Source organism: Hippocampus bargibanti, linkage group LG05 (genome assembly GCF_051943395.1).
Source record: "Hippocampus bargibanti isolate YZ-2025 linkage group LG05, ASM5194339v1, whole genome shotgun sequence".
NCBI lineage: Eukaryota > Metazoa > Chordata > Actinopteri > Syngnathiformes > Syngnathidae > Hippocampus > Hippocampus bargibanti.
The window spans coordinates 13,688,152-13,708,476 of NC_142738.1; the positions used below are offsets into that span (position 1 = coordinate 13,688,152).

Here is a 20,325-nt window from a genome sequence, read left to right on the forward strand (position 1 = left end):
TGTGCTGACCTGCATTTAAGATAAGTTTTATTGTTACAGGTTATTCTAAATAGCGAGATCCTCATTAAAAAGGGTGTGCACCATTGTTCACCCACATTGTGTCTGTTGTTTCTGAAATATACGTTATCTTTTAACTGAGTAAAGAGTTATAGTTCACATTAATGGATGAAAACATATTTAATAAATCTTTTTTTTTAACTATAAAATCCTAGCATTCAAACATGAGTGAACATTGTTTTGTGCCCATCAGTGGTAAATTGAAATGCGTATGTCTAAAGAATAGCAAGCAACTGTGGCGTCTTGGACTGAATCCCAGGGATTGTCCATAATGACTGGAAACATCGCGAATAAAATGACGTGTTACAACTGCGGTGTAAAAACGTCACACACTCTTCAAGATTGCCTGTCTTGCTCCCCGGCACTTTTTTTACAAGAAGTGTTGAAATCAAGATGAGTGTCACTCCCTTATCTTTTGGGCTATGGCGTCAACAATATTATCACTATCATTATCACTGATAGTTGTTCGGGCTTGCATTGTAAATTTGGATGTGTGTGTGTGTGTGCGTGTGTGTGTGCGTGTGTGTGTGTGTGCGTGTGTGTGTGTGCGTGTGTGTGTGCGTGTGCGTGTGCGTGTGTGTGTGTGTGTGTGTGTGTGTGTGTGTGTGTGTGTGTGTGTGTGTGTGTGTGTGTGTGTGTGTGTGTGTGTGTGCGTGTGCGTGCGTGTGTGTGTGGGCTGGGTGGTTAGGTAGGTAGGTAGGTAGGTAGGTAGGTAGGTAGGTAGGTAGGTAGGTAGGTAGGTAGGTAGGTAGGTCGGTCGGCAGGGAGGCAGAGAGAGGGAGAGAGCGAAAGAGCTAGAGATAGCGCTAGATGGCTGGCTGGCTGGCTGGCGGGCGGGCGGGCGGGGCATGGCGTGCGGGCATGGCGTGCGGGCGGGTGGGCGAGCGGGCAGACGGACGGACAGACAGACACACAGATTCCTTGGCCCCCGCTGAATGAGGAAATCTATTATAGTGATACAGAGTCAAACTCCATGATTGACAGCTGACTGGATGGATCACTCATGTGGAAAACGAAGTGGGATGATATGATAAAGTCATCCAATACTGTCACATGGATTTTTGATCTGCACTTCAGTTTTCCTTTCACTTTTGTGTGTTAAAAATGGCATCCATTCAGGCTCAGCAGCTGTTGAGCCTGTTGTGTTTTTTTACAGTGTAGTACGTGTTACAGTGCAGTCGTGCTGCACGTATCATTGATTGACCTGCACTTACTTCCCCTGAGGCGGTGGGCTGACTGACAAGATGCCATGAGTTCAATGTATTATTTTTTTTAAGGAAAACTATTGCTTGTGTTGCCTGGTGTGAAAGGGGTTAGAATTGCGTTACGCATGCATGTGCATTTAATGCCTAAAGTATCTCACATAAATATTTTATTCTCTGTTTTCATGAGTTCACGCTGAAGAAATAACACAGTGTTTGGCTTGTACAGTATGTTTCAATTTACTGTCCCCTTGGAACAACTTAATCTCCAAAACGGGTGGTTACAAATGTGAGTACTACACCCCAACATGAAAATGTACAAATTATGCACCTTGCCTTAACAAGGTTTCATTCCTAAAAACATGAGCAACAGACATAATGGCGGCTAAAATGAATAAGGCGTAGGAAATACAGGACTGTACTTTTGCAGCCTGATAATTCTCGCAGGTCCCCTCTCCTGGCAAATTGGCGTTTTCATGTTTATTATGTTTGTTAAAGTCATTATAAGTGCCTTACATGCTGGGTCCAAAAGGACAGTAATTTCATCTGTGCTGTATGTCATGCATGTTAGCATATTTGACAATAAAGCTGACTTTGACTTTGACTTACGTATACCATTTAAGAATGCTTCTATCGGCCCTCCAGCATCCCATTCTGTGAATTTTGTCAGAAACGCATGCTTTTTTTTAAACCACAGCCACTTACGGACATCCCACTCAGCCAATAGAAACATGGTAAGACGCAAATCTTGGTTGACAGAAAACTTGAAATTATTATTGTACATATTTTAAAGCACACGAAAGCATTGCCAATGTTTATCACTCCAACAGAGATCATATTAAAACAAAAAAATATATTTTTTCCTCGCCCATATTTATCCATTCCGAAACATTTTTGAAAAAGCTTGAGGGAGTCACTGGGCGGAGCTAACAATCTGTACGCGGCTTCAGAGGCACAAGTTGCCACATTTGAAAGAGGCTTACAGTTCATCAACATTATTCATTTCTCTTTCTTCTCCAATGACACATTTCCCAACAGTGCCACTTGAGAGTGGCACTGTTAACAAACTTACTAACAAAACAAACAAACTAACAAAATTAGATATGTCTTGCAAGAACTATGCGGCGTAAATCAAGCCTGAACGTGTCATTATTAATGCTCTCTGTGAATAATAATTGAATCAAACAAATATGAAAATACAAATGTTGACACTTCCAGTGATTGTTGTTGAGTCTTGTGTTGTGTCACCTCTGTGTGTTTCAGTTCCGCTACAAAAGACGTGTGCACACTCAGTCCTACCTGGATGAGAAACAGCTGTCTAAGCTCCACACAAAGGTAAGAACCCACTGCTATGAACGCTTTTCCTTTTTCTGCTTTGGCCATGTTGCGCCCTGCTTGTGTTGTGTTCACATTGTGTGAAATGCTGCAAACGGCAGGGACAGAAAGCTAAAAGCTAGCAACCACATACCTTATTCTATGTATAATAAATGTGCTATTGTATTGTAATGAAAGAAATACACTGCACTGTATAATAAAGTCACTTTATTTACATTTGTGATGGTCGTTGATGGCTTTTAATTGACACTTTTTGCTTTCTGACTTGTAAGATCTTACGAAACTGAGACATCACATTATCATTCATCATGTTGATGATTCTCATAGCCTTTTCTGGATGGAACTGTTCAATAAAAGCCTGCACATCAACTCCTGGATGGCCTGCTTCTGCTTGTCCTCTTGAAGGCAAATCAAATCCTCTGTGTTGAGGACCTCATTATGGTCAGCAAAAGCTCCTCGATGTCATCTGCATCCACTTCGAGTCCCGTCGGTGCTGGCAGAGATTTTATTACAAGCCTGTCAAGCTAGGCAAAATAAAATGGCACACTCGCGATCCCGGAAAGCAACAAACTTACGTGATCGCGGCTAACAATCACCTCGGGCAAAGCAAACTCTTGGACTTGCCAGCACAAGACACAGCGAGGCGTCGTAATCATGCCACTGGTGAGGTGACAGCGACTCGTTGAAATGTCCCAGTATCGGTGATGAGGGGATGAACACGCACACCTCGTTCGTGTTTCTCAATTATCTCCTTCTTCTCTTCGACTGTAATTTTGTTTTGTGTCTTCTCCCTTGTATCCCTCCCCTCGATTGCTGTGCTGTCGTGCTGGAGAAAATTGTTGTACGCGTTTGTTACGAAACAATTATTTTGTATCGTCATTTTGCGCAATGCTGCTCCGGAAAATAAACATCCTACTTGCTCGATATTGTCACGTTCGGATTGACAGCTGGGGGCGGGGCCACGCCTCCCTGCTTTCTTTGTCAGACAGTGTTTGTGTTGTATCTTCATAAATCATCCTGCACATCCTGCATATATATATATATATATATATATATATATATATATATATATATATATATATATAGCCCCCAGCTGTCAATCCGAACGTGACAATATCGAGCAAGTAGGATGTTTATTTTCCGGAGCAGCATTGCGCAAAATGACGATACAAAATAATTGTTTCGTAACAAACGCGTACAACAATTTTCTCCAGCACGACAGCACAGCAATCGAGGGGAGGGATACAAGGGAGAAGACACAAAACAAAATTACAGTCGAAGAGAAGAAGGAGATAATTGAGAAACACGAACGAGGTGTGCGTGTTCATCCCCTCATCACCGATACTGGGACATTTCAACGAGTCGCTGTCACCTCACCAGTGGCATGATTACGACGCCTCGCTGTGATAGATAGATAGATAGATAGATAGATAGATAGATAGATAGATAGATAGATAGATAGATAGATAGATAGATAGATAGATAGATAGATAGATAGATAGATAGATAGATAGATAGATAGATAGATAGATAGATAGATAGATAGATAGATAGATAGATAGATAGATAGATGCATAAAAACATTCGGACCTTCAGTGTTAAGGTGACATTTTAATGCAAGGGTTCCATGGAATGATTAATTCGCGGAGGAATATGACTCATGTTAGATAGTTCTAATGTACAAGAGAGTTCTTAATTTATTTCCTAAGTTATTTAAACCAATTTCAATTCATTAATAACGCATGTCAGATGAATAGAATCAATCTGTGAAAAAAAAATCTTAAATTGCCCACTTGTGGACATACCAGACAGAGTTTCGGCAATGATACGTGATGTGTTGCAAAGTCTCCACAAGTTTGACTTCCCACACAACGGGATATTGTAATATCAATGAATAGTGAAGATTATTCTACAAAAACCGCATTCGCTGTATAAAGATAAAATGTGAAGTGGTTCCATAGCAAGACAAAAGTTTGCTGTTTCACAGCGAACTTTTGGTGTGTGCAATGAAGAGTTTTATTTGTATCGAGCAATGATACACAGTATCATCATCGATTGGAGACTGCCGCAGGCTTGGTGTGAGCGTCCATCCAGTGAGACCGAGAAAGCAACCGGCGTGTGGGCATTCACTGTCCAAGCATTTAGCCTACTTTGCCATCGTCGAGTTAATTCGCCGCAGGACAAAGTTCAAAGTGAGGTCCTAATTAATTGGACCCCCCAACCCCTAACCCCACACCCATAACTTCTTCATCCATCCTGATGTCTTGCTTAGGTAGCAATGTAATATCCGTACAGCACAAATGCGTGTTCTGTTTCTATGCTAAGCTTGCATAGAAAGCCCTCAGCGTGATGTAAGTGGGTGGCACATACAGTATCATGTGGAGAGCCCTTTAGTAACGCACTATTTGGCAACATGGTCATGACACCGCCTTTGCCCGACCCAACCACGCACTGTGTTCATATTATTTCCTCTGCTTGCAATAATTAACTGAATCACAGCGTAAACAAATACACAAGCTGAGGCGATTTCTCGGAAGTGCATAAAAAGGCAAGACTCTAATTGAATATCCTCATATTTCACTCACGCTGTTCCTCCCACTCGTTTGAATGTTGTAAGCGTCTCATTGTGTGAATTGAATGGAAATTCCCACACTGCTTGCAATACAACACAGAGAATCCTCTATACTGTACTGTATTCTGGATGAGAAATATGCAATATGCAATATGATACTTACTGGGTGCAATATGATACTTACTGGGTGTACTCAATTCACAAATGAACATGAAATCACTCGCAACACACACACAACCGCTGTAAGTGTATCACCAGAGCACTGAACAACTGTGACGTCATTTTTAGTTGGCAGCAAGTTACAAAATGGCCACCCCATGAGACGGTTAAAATTGGTAGCTTTTGTAAAACATTGAAAAACAAACATAACATGTATAAAAATTCTGTGTTTAGAATCATGAATCTGCCTTGAAAATGTTCTTTTCCAATTCAGGGGTCACCAATTCAGGGGTCGCCACAGCAAATCAGTGTCCCCCCATTTTTTGTTCATCCTCTTCTAGCACACCAGCTTCCTTCATGTCCTCTTTCACACACCATTGTAATTTGTTTTTGTTGTTGTTAACTTCCCCTTTAACTCATTCACTGCCAGACGTGTGCAAAAATGTGTCCACTCCAGTGCCAGGGTTTTTGTCATTGTCACTCAAATTCCAGGACCCACAGAATAACAGTAGCCAAAATGGAACTGTATAGTGCCACTTAGCAGTTTTTTTTGACAACGATACTAGTGCAGCGTGTTCTACCGGAAACAAATTCCTTGTGTGTTCTACATACTTGGCAATAAAGATGATTCTGATTCTGATTCTGATTCTGATTCTGATATTGAGTTTTAGGACTACATAAACATTCAATACAGCGTTAGAAACATTAGACTCTCTTCTTTCATCAGAAACAAAGAGTTCATTCCTCGGTTTTATGGGTCTGGAGTAACATGAGGTGCAAGTGGGGATGGCTGTACAAAAGGCAATTAATGCCACCCCGTGAAAGAAAAAAAAACATTGCCAGAGGTCTCACTAGCGCTATATCGGCACCACCCTCACGTAAAACCGATTCCCGAAAATGGCGTTCCACGTCATATTTTCTATTCCCGAATAAATTCTGGGATGGCAGTGAATGAGTTCAAAATACCACATAACTTTACCTTAAAGTACATTCATCCATCCATTCTACAGACCACTTCATCCTCATTAGGATTGCGGGGGGTGCTGGAGTTGATCCCAGCCGTCTTCGGCCACTATACAGGACACCCTGAATTGGTTGCCAGCATATCGCTTGCCTTAAAGTTCTCTCACTTACTGACAAACACATCATGGGAAATTCCATAGAAAATCTGAAGAATAGCATTAACTGCTTTGTGTAACAGATATTTGAACACAAATAGTCGATAAACAATTGCAGACAGATAATCTAAAAATGCTCATAAATCAGGGAATTCTGGTACATTTTTATGTGTTTCCCCACCTCCCACACAGAAATTATTACCATTGAGGATCATTGTCACACTTTGAAGACCTTGCTCATGACCTTTTCATTTCTTCATGATCTTATCACCTGAACTAGTTTGTGTTTGAGGAGCCGTCGTACCATAGAAAGCAAGATAAGCAAATCTCCAGTGTATTATTTGTGGTAAATTATTTTTGAAATCATGACATGGAATTTGATTATCATAAATTCTGGACTATAAGCCATTACTCTTTACCCAAACTTTCAACCCTGCGGCTTATTCAGTGATGCGGCCAATTTATGTAATTTTTCTAACGACCGCCAGGGGCCCTTGAGTAGAGAAGGTAAGATTAAGACTTGTGGAATATATACGTCGAGGAAGACTGCAACTTCTTGTCTTGTGCATGAATAAAATTTGCACGAACATATCCTCAACATGGAAAATGCAAAAAGAAAGGCATATGAAGCAGCTTTTAAGCTAAAAGCAACCAAGCTGTCCGATAAAGAAGGAAAAAGAGCTTCTGCACGTAAACTTGGCCTAAACGAATCTATGGTGAGACGCCAGAAACGGCAGCGGGAAGAACTGAAGCAATGTAAAAAGACGAAAAAGGCTTTCAGAGGTAATAAAAGCAGGCGGCTCGACTGGAAAACATTCTAGAAGACTGGGTGAACATACAAAGAGCAGTACGTCTGTGTAAGCTCTCAGTCGTACAGGAGTGATCCATCGATGAAAAGAATGAAGCGAAACGTCCGACACCTTCAAAAAAGTACAGATGACGGCTGAAGAAACCTTTTCATCGACACAAAGAGCAGATGGCCGAGGTGTTTCGACTATGCAGATCAGACTGAAAGCAAAAACTATCGCCACGAAAAGAAAATTCCGGATTGACAGCGAGAGAGATGCTGAGGGAGTGTGTGACGACGTCTACATGACACTGCTTCATTTCCGACACTGAGGACAATGACTTCGATGGCTTCAGTTCAAAGGAGGAAGATGAAGACGGCTTACCGTGATTTTTACTAGGATGTTCTTTTACCAGACCTGTTTTACCAGACCTGTTATACTGTTTTGCGAGCGTGTTGTTACCATGTTGCTACCGTTTTACTGCCGCGTCACAGGCACAGTTTGGGAAGAAAGTTATATTATTATTATTGTTAAGTTATATTATAAAAACTTTGAAAACTTTCTGTTTACCGTCTTTCCTTTTATACAGGTGCGGCTTGTGTATGTACAAAATCGGTTTTCCTCTAAAAATGTAGTGAGTGAGGCTTATAGTCAGGTGCGCTCTATAGTCCGGAATTTACTGTAATTTTCCCAGACTGTTGTTGAGATTCACTGACTATGACAGACTGACAGATGCCATCTCAAGTTTAATGATCATGTGGAGGATTTACCATGATGAAAAAAGCAGGGCCCATTCATGGCAACTCAGAGCTTTGAGAATTTGGTTGATCACAGGTGAATCGTTTTTTTTTTTTTTTTTTTTTCGAACATCGGTCCAATTGGACGTTGGATGAGGGTCACCAAAGGAATTTTGTGCTGGCGGAACCAATGTATTGCATGCATTCCCCTCCTTCTTTTCCCACTCTCAGATTTGCCTGACTCTCCCTCACATCTCTCCAGCATCCTGCACTGCACACTTCCCCCTCACTATTTCCCCGCCCGTGGAGCGCATGCATCGATGCCGGAGTGAGTGTTTGAGTGTGCGCGTGTATGTTTTTGTGTGTGAGTGAGACAGCATGTGAATGTCCATGTGCGACTTTGACAAGACCAGTGAGAGAGCAGGGAGCAAGAGGGGAACAGGTTCGTGGCATGATCGGAAGGACATGGTAGGCATGTGGACGGCGTTCGGGCTCAGGGAGCGCAGATGACCTACGGGGTTGTGTGTGTGACGCCAAGTGTGTCCGTGGGTGAAATGGGTTCGGCACTGGGCCGAAGACAAGCGAATGACAAAAAGGAAAGGAGAACCAAAGAAGTCAGGAAGGCCAAAGTCAATAGTAAGGTAAACCAATCATCTTTTTTTTCTTCTCAACTCTGCATGCTGACTTTTCATGCAGTTTCTGTCAAGAGCTGTTTGCAGAAACTCTCCAAACATCCTTTCTACCTGTCAAGCTGCTCTCTCACGCTTGCTTCCTCCCTCCCTCGTTTTGGCTTTCCTTCTGTTGTTATGCTCTGCTGCATGTTGGCTGTGCGAGGAGTTGGTGCAGTCTTGTCTGAAAGCCCGCCAGAATGCTGATGCTTCACTGCCGCTTCACATCCCCAACTACCGTTATTGATCACTAAGGATTTGTCTTGTGTGTTAATCACAATTGCGGGTAGGTGCCAGAATTCTGTGCGCCAGCATGTTGACACAGGAGACCCAAACGTTGTCACAACTCTGTGAAATTCCTGACTTTGATGTCATGTTTGTGTCAGAGAGGGTGCTGAGCTGGTGACTTCATTGAATTCACTTCCCAACTGTCTTGCAGGTGCATTGCTGCCTTGAATTAGCAGCATTCCAATTTAAGACTGACATCCTTTCTCAGATGATCAAAACAGTCATCTTATTGGTTAATCTGACCACAAATGCTCAAGCAAGCAATATTTTTCTTTACGTCATGTCAGCCAACAGCGGGATTAGAAAATGTTGAACATGAAGAAAGTGGAAGTACTGTTGAGCAGAATTAAATGCCTGTTATTTGTGGCCGTGAAAAAAAACATCTGTTTAAAGATTTATTCTTGAGCTCATCTGGACTAGGCCTTGGATTTGAACTGGGACTTTTGGAATTTAAACTTGAACGTGACTTTGAGTTCATAAAAGGTGGAAGTGACAACAGCCCTGCTGTGTGGTGGCTGTGAATGCAACTCAATTTATTTTACAAGTAGCACTTGGGGGGATCGTGCACTATTCATCAAAAAGGAGCTTGATAATTGTTTGATGAACTTCTACTTGGTTATTCATACATTTAAGTCAAAATCAGCAGTCTCCCAGATGCAACCCCTGCAAAGAAATTAAAATAAAATAGGATTTTTACCAGGTCGGGCCAGAGCCAGCCCAGTTCGTATATTCAGGGTAGGGCATATTAAATTCTTTCACGGGCCACATTTCCACAATGGCCACAGAGCTATAAACGCAAGAAAACATCAAGCCATTCAATACAATAAAGCAATATTTTGCGGGTTTAGTTCAAGAGCACAAGATTTGACCTGTGCTGTTTCCGATATTTACCCACGGCGCATGACTCAGAAACTATCATGGCACCACTAGAACTTAGATGTCTCATGAATCTGCTGAACTATTTCACTTCAACTACAAGACGTGTGTGCGTGTGTGTGTGTGTATGTGTGTGTGTGTATGTGTGTGTGTGTGTGTGTGTGGGTGTGTGTTTGTGCGCGTGTGTGTATGGAAAAGTGAGAGAGAGAGAGAGAGGGGGGGGAGGGAGAGAGAGAGAGAGAGAGGGGGGGGGACAGAAAGAGAATACGAGAGAGAGAGTGAAAGAGAGAAAGAGAGAGAGAGAGAGAGAGAGAGAGAGGAGCAGACTCACATGCAGAGGTAAGAATAAACAATATAGAGAAATAAAACCATTTTAAAACAATGTTACACCCCAAACCCATTTTTCACACATAAACCTATTTAAATATACTTTTGTATTATATTGGATAATGACATTCACAACCTAAGGCAATTGCCTTTCAAAATGATCGTGGAATGGGAATCACCATTGATATGCCGTCAATCGGTTCCAGATTCCCCGAAAGAAAAAGAAACAAACATGTTTGATTTACAATGACAAAAACAGGGGTACATACAGGAAATCGATTATTATACTAGATTAAAAAAAATCAGAATTCCATATAAAAATATCAAGAATTAAACCTTTTTTTCTTCTCTTCTTCATTTCAAGGGACCATGTGTTGTTCCTTCTGGTTTGCACACAACAAGAAATTGTTTGATCAGACAAATGTAGAGGTGCACATGGGGACAGTCACAAGTTACTTCTCAATAAGCCATAGGAATATTTCTTGTGGTTTCACAGTGCGGAGGTACCCTGTTCAATTTCACCTGTTCTCCCCAGTGTGGAGTTTGCATGCTCTTCTTGGGGCTGCCTAGGTTTTCTCCGGGTACCTTGGCTCCCCACTACATTCGAAAAACATTAATGGCAGGCAGTCTTAATTTTTCGTACGTGTAAGTGTTGAGCACAAATGGTTGTTCACTTCTCTGTGACCTACGCTTGGCTGGCAATCGGTTATAGATATCGCCCGTTACTGCCCAAAGACACCTGGGCTAGGCTCCAGCACCCCTTGCGACCCGAGTGATAATAAAACTCTCATAACTAACCCTAACCCGCAATCCCACAAACCCCCTGAGCCAAACTCTAACCCCCTATACCTCACCCTAAATCTTACCCCAATCTGCCAATTAATCCCCGTGTAAATTATCATCAAGTAAAAGCATTGAGCCTTAAAGGACAACCGACATCACTTTTTTGTTTTTTTAACTGACATCAGAAAAACGTTTTATAGCATCTAAAATACCCAAAACACGCAGTATGATATTTTTAGTCAAATCCAAAACACCAATAAAAATGACTTAAAGTGTGCAAAATCTGCAAAAAATTGAGCTGCGAATTGGGCATTTTCAGAAAGTCCCGCCCCCATTTCGTGACGTCACGCCAAGACGTCTTGCATTGCTTGTGAATCAAAACAATGGCTTCGGATTTGGAGAATATGCTTTTTTTGTTACACATCCAGTTATGAATATGATTCAAATAGTTCTGAAGAGGAAAGCATACATGTTTGCAATCGATTAAAGAATTATATATGCCATTTTGAGGCAACATTGGGGGAAAATCTCTCACCCAAAAAAAGAGGCACAAAATGGCGACCTCCAGTGGCCACCTCCGCTTCCACAGGCTGATAAATTCCTTATATGGAGCTTGGATGCCTTTTTCTGGCGGATTGTGGGTGCAAAACGGTTCTCAGACCAAACATGTACAGCAAAATACATTGACGTGATGGAAGGACTGCTACAATGTGTCTTTTTTCGGTCAGGGGGCGGTCCTTTCGTGACGTCACATACGGACTCGTCACCAACTCAAAAACAAGACTTCCTGAATATTCAGAGCGAGTCTTAAAACGTACAATATAGCTATATGCGGTGGAATCTTATTAAAATACGCTCAGTAGAAGTCATTTGAAGCCATTTTACAAATTATCAGAATCAGAATCAGAATCATCTTTATTGCCAAGTATGTAAAACACACAAGGAATTTGTTTCCGGTAGAACACGCTGCACTAGTATCGTCGTCAAAAAAACTGCTAAGTGGCACTATACAGTTCCATTTTGGCTACTGTTGAAGAGTTCAAAGAGTTAATGGCTTGGGGGAAGAAGCTGTTTAAATGTCTGCTGGATTTGGTGCGCATGGATCGGTAGCGCCTGCCTGAGGGGAGTAGCTGGAAAAGGTGGTGGGCAGGGTGCGGAGGGTCCAGTAGGATTTTCCGCGCCCTTGTTCGGATTCTAGCAGTGTGCAAGTCCTTGAGAGTGGGTAGGGCGGTGCCAATGATTTTTTCCGCCGTCCTAACTGTCCGTTGAAGTCGGATTTTGTCCATTTTTGTGGCGGCCCCGAACCAAACGGTGATGGAAGAACACAGGATGGATTCGATGACAGCCGTGTAGAAATGTTGCAGCACTTCCTGTGGCAGGCCATGCTTATTTAGCAGCCTCAGGAAGTACATTCTCTGTTGGGCCTTTTTCAGGATAGAGTTGGTGTTGACCTCCCACTTCATGTCCTGGGAGACTGTGATTCCCAGAAACTTGAAGGTCTCAACGGTTGACACAAGGCAGTTGGATAGTGTGAGGGGTGTTTCCTGAAGTCCACGATCATCTGAACTGTCTTGAGCGTGTTCAGCTCCAGGTTGTGACGGCTGCACCAGAGCTCCAGCTGCTCCACTTGTTGTCGGTACGCAGACTCGTCGCCGTCATTGATGAGACCGATGACCGTGGTGTCGTCTGCGAACTTTATGAATTTGACAGCTGGGTGCGTTGAGGTGCAGTCGTTTGTGTAGAGAGAGAAGAGCAATGGAGAGAGGACGCATCCCTGCGGGGCTCCAGTGCTCGTGGTTCGTGTTGTGGATGATATATTTCCCAGTCTGACCTGTTGTGTCCGTCCTGTCAAGAAGCTGAGGGTCCACTGGCAGATCGTGGGGGACACACCAAGCTGGAGAAGTTTGGGGATGAGGAGTTCTGGGATGATGGTATTGAACGCAGAGCTGTAGTCCACAAACAGGATCCTTGCGTAGGTTCCTGTGTTGTCAAGGTGGTCGAGGATGTGGTGCAGTCCGATGTTGACTGCATCCTCCACAGACCTGTTTGCCCGGTAGGCAAACTGAAGATGATCTAGCAGAGGTCCGGTGATGTTCTTTAGGTGGTTCAGCACGAGGCGTTCAAAGGACTTCATGACCACAGACGTCAGAGCGACAGGTCTATAGTCGTTCAATCCCGAGGGTGCTGGATTCTTTGGAACTGGGACGATAGTAGACTGTTTGAAGCAGGATGGGACTTCACACTGCTCCAGGGATCTGTTAAAGATTTGTGTGAAGACCGGAGCCAGCTGGTCAGCGCAGACTCTCAGGCAGGAGGGGGACACTCTGTCAGGTCCTGCAGCTTTCTTGATCTTCTGCTGCTTGAAGAGCCGTCTAACGTCCAGTTCGTGGATCTGTAGGGCAGAGGGCGGAAATACGGTAGTTTCTGGTAATGGTGGGCAGACCGGGGAAATGGGGGTGTCCTTTTCAAATCGGCAAAAGTATGTATTTAACTCATCAGCCATACCATTGTTGAACACTGCTTGGGGGGAAGGTAAACGATAATTTGTTATTGCTTTCAGGCCATTCCACACCGATGCAGAGTCGTTAGCGGAGAACTGTTTGTTAAGCCTCTCCGCATAACTTTTCTTTGCGATGTTAATTTCCTTCGTCAGCCTGTTTCGGGCGAGTTTGTAAACTGCTCGATCGCCGCTTTTAAATGCGGATTCTTTCTCTTTCCTAAGCTGCCTGAGTTTGGGAGTGAACCATGGCTTGTTGTTGTTGAATGAGCGGAAGGACTTTGTTGGTACACACATGTCCTCACAGAAACTGATGTATGATGTTACAGTGTCTGTGTATTCATCCAATGTGCCCGTTGAAGTTTCAAAGACGCTCCAATCAGTGAAGTCTAAGCATTCTTGTAGCGATAACTTTGCTTCATCTGTCCATGTTTTAATGTCTTGACTACCGGTTTTACACATTTGAGTTTCTGTTTGTATGTGGGAATTAAGTGGATTAAATAGTGGTCAGAAAGACCCAATGCTGCATGCGCAACAGACCGGTATGCGCCTTTGAGTGCTGTGTAACAATGATCTAGAATGTTTTCTCCTCTGGTGAAACAGTCAATATGCTGCTTATATTTGGGGAGTTCACGGTTTAAGCGTGTTTGATTAAAATCGCCCAAAATGATCAGGGGTGATTCTGGATATTTTAGCTCGAGATGGTTTACATGGTCCGCTAGCGTTTGTATACACGCGTTAGCATTAGCTTGTGGCGCGATGTACATGGCAACGAGAATAAAGGAAGCGAACTCACATGGCAAGTAGAATGGCTTGCAGTTGAGAGACAGCGATTCCAAACCAGGGCTGCAGTGTGCGTCGAGCATCGTGACATCGGTGCACCATTCTTCGTTGATGTAGAAGCATAGTCCACCGCCTTTGGATTTCCCCGATTGCTCCGTGTCACGATCGGCCCGAAGGAGACGGAATCCGGGTAGGTGTAGTGCGGAATCCGGGTGGTGGTCACTGAGCCAAGTCTCAGTGAAGCACAGCGCAGCAGAGCGGGCAAACGTTTTATTGGTCTTTGTGAGAAGCAGAAGTTCGTCCATCTTGTTTGGTAGTGAGCGTAGATTAGCGAGGTGGATCGATGGGAGCGGCGTTCGAAATCCACGCTGCCGTAGCTTGACGAGCACGCCGGCTCGCTTCCCCCTCCTTCGCCGGCGTCTCAAAGCTCCGTACAGAGCTGCTACGCCGCTCGCGAGCAGCCCCGAAAAACCCTGTAGATTTTGGTGTGTCGGTGAAAATAGTCCAAGAGTGGATTCCCCAATGCTCAGTAACTCTTCCCTCGTTTAACTGAGTCGCGTAGGATCGCAAAAAACAAATGAAAATGACAAAACCAGGAACAATACTAGGGAGCGTGTGACCGAGGCTGCCATCCGCGGCGCCATCTTGGATCAGATCAGATTATGGACACAACTTGTCCGGAGACGTCGGTTGTTCTTTAAATATGCTGTATTGTATACTGTATATTGCAAATTTGCCCACTGTGGGACTATTCAAGGCTTTCTGAATTACATTGGGAGAGAAAAAAATACACTGTAAACCTTGTGTCCTTTCCCATATTCTTCAACTTTTTGTTTAGTGTGCGTTTCATAACCTCGATACGTTGGTACCTTAATGTACCGAGGAACTCCGTACAGTATATTCAGCCATGCGTCCATCAATCCACTGATCCATTATCCCTTGTCCAGGCCCCTAAAGGACTTGATGTTTGACCTTGAAGGTCCTTCGCCTTGTTCCCTAACTTGGTCTCACATAATTCAGGTCATAAAGCTCTGGGCACATCAGCTCACTCGCATGAGACTTGATCATTCTAGGTCAGGAAGTTTGAATAGTCGGTTCTGCAACGAGATGCCATCGGCACACACAAAGCACAATAGAGCTGTAATCAGTCTGAATAAATGGACGACACACATCATTCGTCTTTCAGCCGGCAGTTTTTGTCATCTGTCCTCTTGTGTTCTACATGTATCGCCAGTAGCCCCCTTTGTAGCCTAGGTCCAAATATAGGGTATCATAGATTTTCCAGCCATTGTGTTGCCTCTCCTGCACTGCACCCTATGTTGTTCTCACTCTTCTTCTTTGCTGTAGTAAGGCCGGATTACTGGTTTCACTATCAACGAATAGTAAGTATAAAATATTTTTGTCATGATATGCCAAAAGTAAGAAATAAGAAAATAAGTAAGAAAAGCTGGAATTTGCCCCCTAATGACTATCTTTACACCAAAGCTGTGGTGAATCCAAAACCAAAGAAGTGTCTACTCGCCATCTACTGAGATTTGATTGTCATGACACTAGTTTGCCAATAATAATCACTTAACTTCAGTGTTAGGATATCTGAAGCACACTAATCAAATGAAATATGTTACAGGGTAAAAGAAAGTCCTTATCATAGCTGAACGGTACCATACCTTTAACATATTTAGTCAATAGTGTTGTAAAACAAACCGTGAAGCCCATTAAAAGTTATCATTATTCATACGATATGTTGTCTGCATCCTCTTTGTGTGTGCATGTATGTGTGCGTGTTTGTGTGTATTTGCGCCGGTACATGTGCGTCTATGTATTTGTGAAAGCACCTGACTGATCCTGATTCAGCATTCTCCTTTCTGTTGATTGTGATGACAAAATGCATTCTCGTCATCCTTGCTGCCAGCATTGTAGGACTTTAAATGACCATTGTCACATTTCAGAGTAGGGCAGTGGTTCTATTGTATTATTATGATTATTATCTTTTGTAATAAGGGTAGTAGGAGTAGTAGGCTGAACTGTTGCTATGGGAAAAACAGCAAGCTTCATATTATGACCTTTACACTTATAATGGTCTATATACATAGTATTGAATTTTTTTTGACGTTGTTTGGTAAAATGTGCATATATTTGAACTGGCCCAATTGGAGAGTGAGCTGTCTGACGATTGTGGAATTGGTTGAGCGAGTGGAGCATAATGTACATTTATGAAGCGGTGCTCGCATACAATACAATACGCTGTGTGTGTGTGTGTGAGAGAGAGAGAGAGAGAGAGAGAGAGAGAGAGAGAGAGAGAGAGAGAGAGAGAGAGAGAGAGAGAGAGAGAGAAAGACGCTTAGTGCCAAAGAGGCTCAGTGCTTTGTTGTGGCCTTTCATCAAGCCAACACTGCCAGCTAACACTGGAATACCTCCTGGCTTGCCAGGAAGTGCAGCAAAAATAATTTGCCCACCGATACTGTCCAAAACATTGCATATTGCTCCAGCACCCTTTTTTGAAAAGGATTATTCAGGAGGCATTATGATGCTGCGTTTGAAGAGAGCTGCAAGGAGCAAAGCCACTGAGGTTGGATGCCAAGTTCACTTCTGTAATTGTGTACTGTGCATTATTGTGTTGCTTTTTTCTTCTTCGGTGCTTCGGCTGCACTGTGCTTCTTTTTATTTTAATGTCTGAATAATAGGCGTGAGCTGGCTAAACACTCAAAATTTCCAGCAGCTGTTTTTTAGGTCATAAGTGCACTCAAAGTGTAACTTCAACTCCCCGTTTTGGTGTCGGTGCGAGCAGTCATTAAGCCAGATGTCGCCTCTTTAGAATGGAAGTGTGCCTTTAAGGTTCGTGGCCTACCGAGTGACAACTGGAGTTAGCTAGAATGTGTCTGATTGATCAGAAAACCAACAATGGCTTTATTTGCCACGTGTGAGGCTTTCACAAGGCCTTAGTCCCTACATTCTTTCTCCACTTCGCTCTAGCGAGAGCGAATGTAATGCTGGCAAACAAAAAAATATAATCAAATTAAATACAGAGAGAGAGAGAGAGAGAGAGAGAGAGAGAGAGAGAGAGAGAGAGAGAGAGAGAGAGAGCAGGGGGAGAGAGAAAGACAGAGAGAGAAAGAAAGAGGCAGAGGGAGAGAGAGACAGAGAAAGAGACAGACAGAGAGAGAAAGAGAGAGAGAGACAGAGAGAGAGAGAGAGAGAGAGAGAGAGAGAGAGAGAGAGAGAGAGAGAGGGAGAAAGAGAAACAGTGCGAGAGAGAGAGAGAGAGAGAGAGGGAAACAAAGAGAGAGAGAGAGATGGAGAGAGATTGAGACACAGAGAGAGTTTATTTGTGTGCACATTTAAATCTGACCACAAAATAAAGTGTTTCATTTATATTTTTGTTCTGAATATTGAGTTCAATTCTTTCCCAGACACATTTTTTTGCAGAGAAATATAACATGATGGTTAATGACGCTGTCGATACTGTTGCTATAGGAACAACATTTTGTGGAATGTTTTCTTTCTTCATGAATGATACATCCAGTGTGTTCATCTTAAGTGCAATAAATTATGAATCTGTGTGGATGTGTGTGCGTGTGTGTGCGTGTGTGAGTGTGTGTGTGTGCACTTGTGTGAATGAGGACCAAAAATGCCATACTGTAGCTTCCAGTGTCACTTAAGGGTTTTAGTCTCTAAGATAAAAAAAGAGAGAAAATGATTTCGCTGGCACCATAATGTGTAAAAGGTTAAAGATGTTCCCTCACAAAGTATTCCCTATTCATTGGGACGAAGTCCATAATCTGTTCTTGAGTGTATTGGTCTTTTCTGCTGCAGGGAGCATTATAATATAATCCTGTTAGATATGGATAGAAGAGATGATAAAAACTCACTTTCTGAGGGTAGAAACATACCACAGACATCAAGAAAGTGGGAGGGAATATCCAAACATCACGAACCAGGTACAGTTCGATATCCATGTTTGTGGAAAAACCGTCCTAATCACACCACGCGGTGTCGTCCGTTCTGTGTGAATTTTGCATGTTCTCCCAATGCTTGTGTGGGTTTTCATGAGGTGTGTGTGCCCTGTTGTTGTCTGAGAGTGCTTACATTTCATGCAGAGAAATGCAGAATGGTCAAGAGATGGGATTGGAATCTGGTGAGGAGTGCGTGTAGATGACCAAAACAGGGAATCACAAGGGAGGAAAATAATCTGTAAATGCCATCAGGGTCTCTAGTCTGTCTTGTGTTTGTGTTTTTTGACTCTCGCTTCATCGAAATTAACAACATAAATGCTGTGTAGCAGGCGATGCCACTTTCTGGCAGATCATCGTTAGACCATTGTAGGTTCATTTTGAAACAAATGTATGGTGGTGTATCTGACATTTGGTTGGGTACACCACTGTGGGAGTGTTGCTTCCCACAAGAGAGACTCGGTACTATGGTTGGGTTTGTTGGTGGAGATATCGTTATGCCGCCGGTGGTATATTATATTGATCACCTGAAGTCCAGCACACACTGTAAGGGCAGTAAACAGTTATTTTTATTTCCCTCACTTCATGGGGTCCCACACAGAAACTTTGGGGCATATTTTTCCTCACAACTTCGCTCAGATGGTTGTTGCATAATCATCGTCTCAATCCCTCTTGCCGGCTTGACAGCAGGGCTTTGTGTATTTGTGCGCTCACACTCAAAGCCGCAGCTGTTCTTGCCCAAATGTTTGGTCTGTCTCATTGCGTCTCAAAGCACCATGTCCGTCCTCCTGCGCTCACATTTTGGCCACACATTTCGCATTAGTGCAATGGGCACCAGGGAACTTCTGGGTGGTAGGAACTGAAAATGATGCCACAAACTTGTTCAGTTTGGGGATGCATTGCCAGATATTACCCCATAGCAGTCTGAGTATTTTTCCCATTCGGATTTTCAGTCTGTGGGACATCATGGTGAAAAGGTCCACTTGAGTATTCTCGCCAATGATTACTCACCCATGCCTGCCAACTGTGAGGCACCAGAGGCGAAGCGGCCGTCCTGTAATGAGTGTCAATATAGGCCAGCTCGAGTATTTGACACACTTAGTGTATGTACGTAACACATATGCATCGCATGAATGCACATGCCCGTATTCGACTACCCACTGAATAGGAAAAAAAGCAGTAGAAAGGGTCTGAGGGGAGCAGATGAGGCACATTGGCTGTTGCTTCAACATCTAGCATCCTAAAAAATGAAATGTTTTCCAATTTAGTGTGCTCTTATACACACATACAATACTGAAGCAAACATGAAGACATTTAAAGTCACAATTTTGCAGTGCTTTACTCTACATCCCTTGCACAAAATGACAGTAATATAAATGCCAGAACGGGGTTTCTGCAAAATCCTAAGTACAGTGATACCTTGGCTTACGAACTTAATTGGTTCCCAGAAATGGTACTTAAGGCGAAAAGTGTGTATTCCAAACATTAATGTCCCATAGGAAACCATTAAAATGAGAATAATCCGTTCCCAGGTCCCCATAAAACATAATTTTCAACTAAATAAGCCTTAAAACTCCATACAATATACCTTATTTTATGTATAATAAATGTGCTATGGTGTTGTAATTAAAGAAATAAACCGTACTGTATAATATTTTTTGTTTTTATTTTATTTACCTTTGTGATGTCGTTGATGGATTGATGGAATGGATAGCTTTTTGCATAAAGTGTGTCAAGGATATTGCAACAGATGCAGGCAGACACACTAGAAACTACATTAATAGCAGGTTCCCTTGCTTGTATGTTCTCTTCAAATTATACTGATGGCTTTTGCGGGTTATTTCTGGAGCCTGATTAATTGGATATTTTAACCTTGCAGTCTACACTCTGCCTTTGAACTATCAATAAAGTTGAAATGAGTCCACATTTCACTGTTTTCTATCCATGTTCTCCCCTTTTCACATTTTTTTTCCACTTTTTTTTTTTGTTTTGTTTCAAGCTCTGTCGTCTCCCTTTCGTGTGTGTTTTTCTGTTTCTGTAACCCCTTCCCCCCACTCACTGCTGCGTGTGTCCTGCTGCGTGTGTTCCCTCCCTCCTCTACCACAGATCTTGACCAATCGTGTGCGGCTTTAACCGAAGACTGGGGGCTGGGAATCAAGGGGAAAAAAGCCAGCTGCCATTTTCA

At 42.9% G+C, this 20,325-nt stretch overlaps 1 protein-coding gene across 14 annotated transcripts in view; it reads left to right on the forward strand.

Moving 5' to 3' along the window:
• The window catches only part of shank3a (SH3 and multiple ankyrin repeat domains 3a), a 235,201-nt gene that overhangs the window by 94,424 nt on the left and 120,452 nt on the right, over nucleotides 1–20,325 (forward strand). For 12 of the 14 annotated variants that reach the window (XM_088996754.1, XM_088996749.1, XM_088996750.1 and 9 more), the window contains one exon: nucleotides 2,523–2,594. In XM_088996754.1, coding sequence (XP_088852880.1) covers nucleotides 2,523–2,594 — 72 coding nt within the window. Of the gene's footprint in view, nucleotides 1–2,522; nucleotides 2,595–8,217; nucleotides 8,610–16,581; nucleotides 16,760–20,325 lie in introns of those variants that run through there. The other 2 variants (XM_088996758.1, XM_088996759.1) reach the window with 2 other exon arrangements.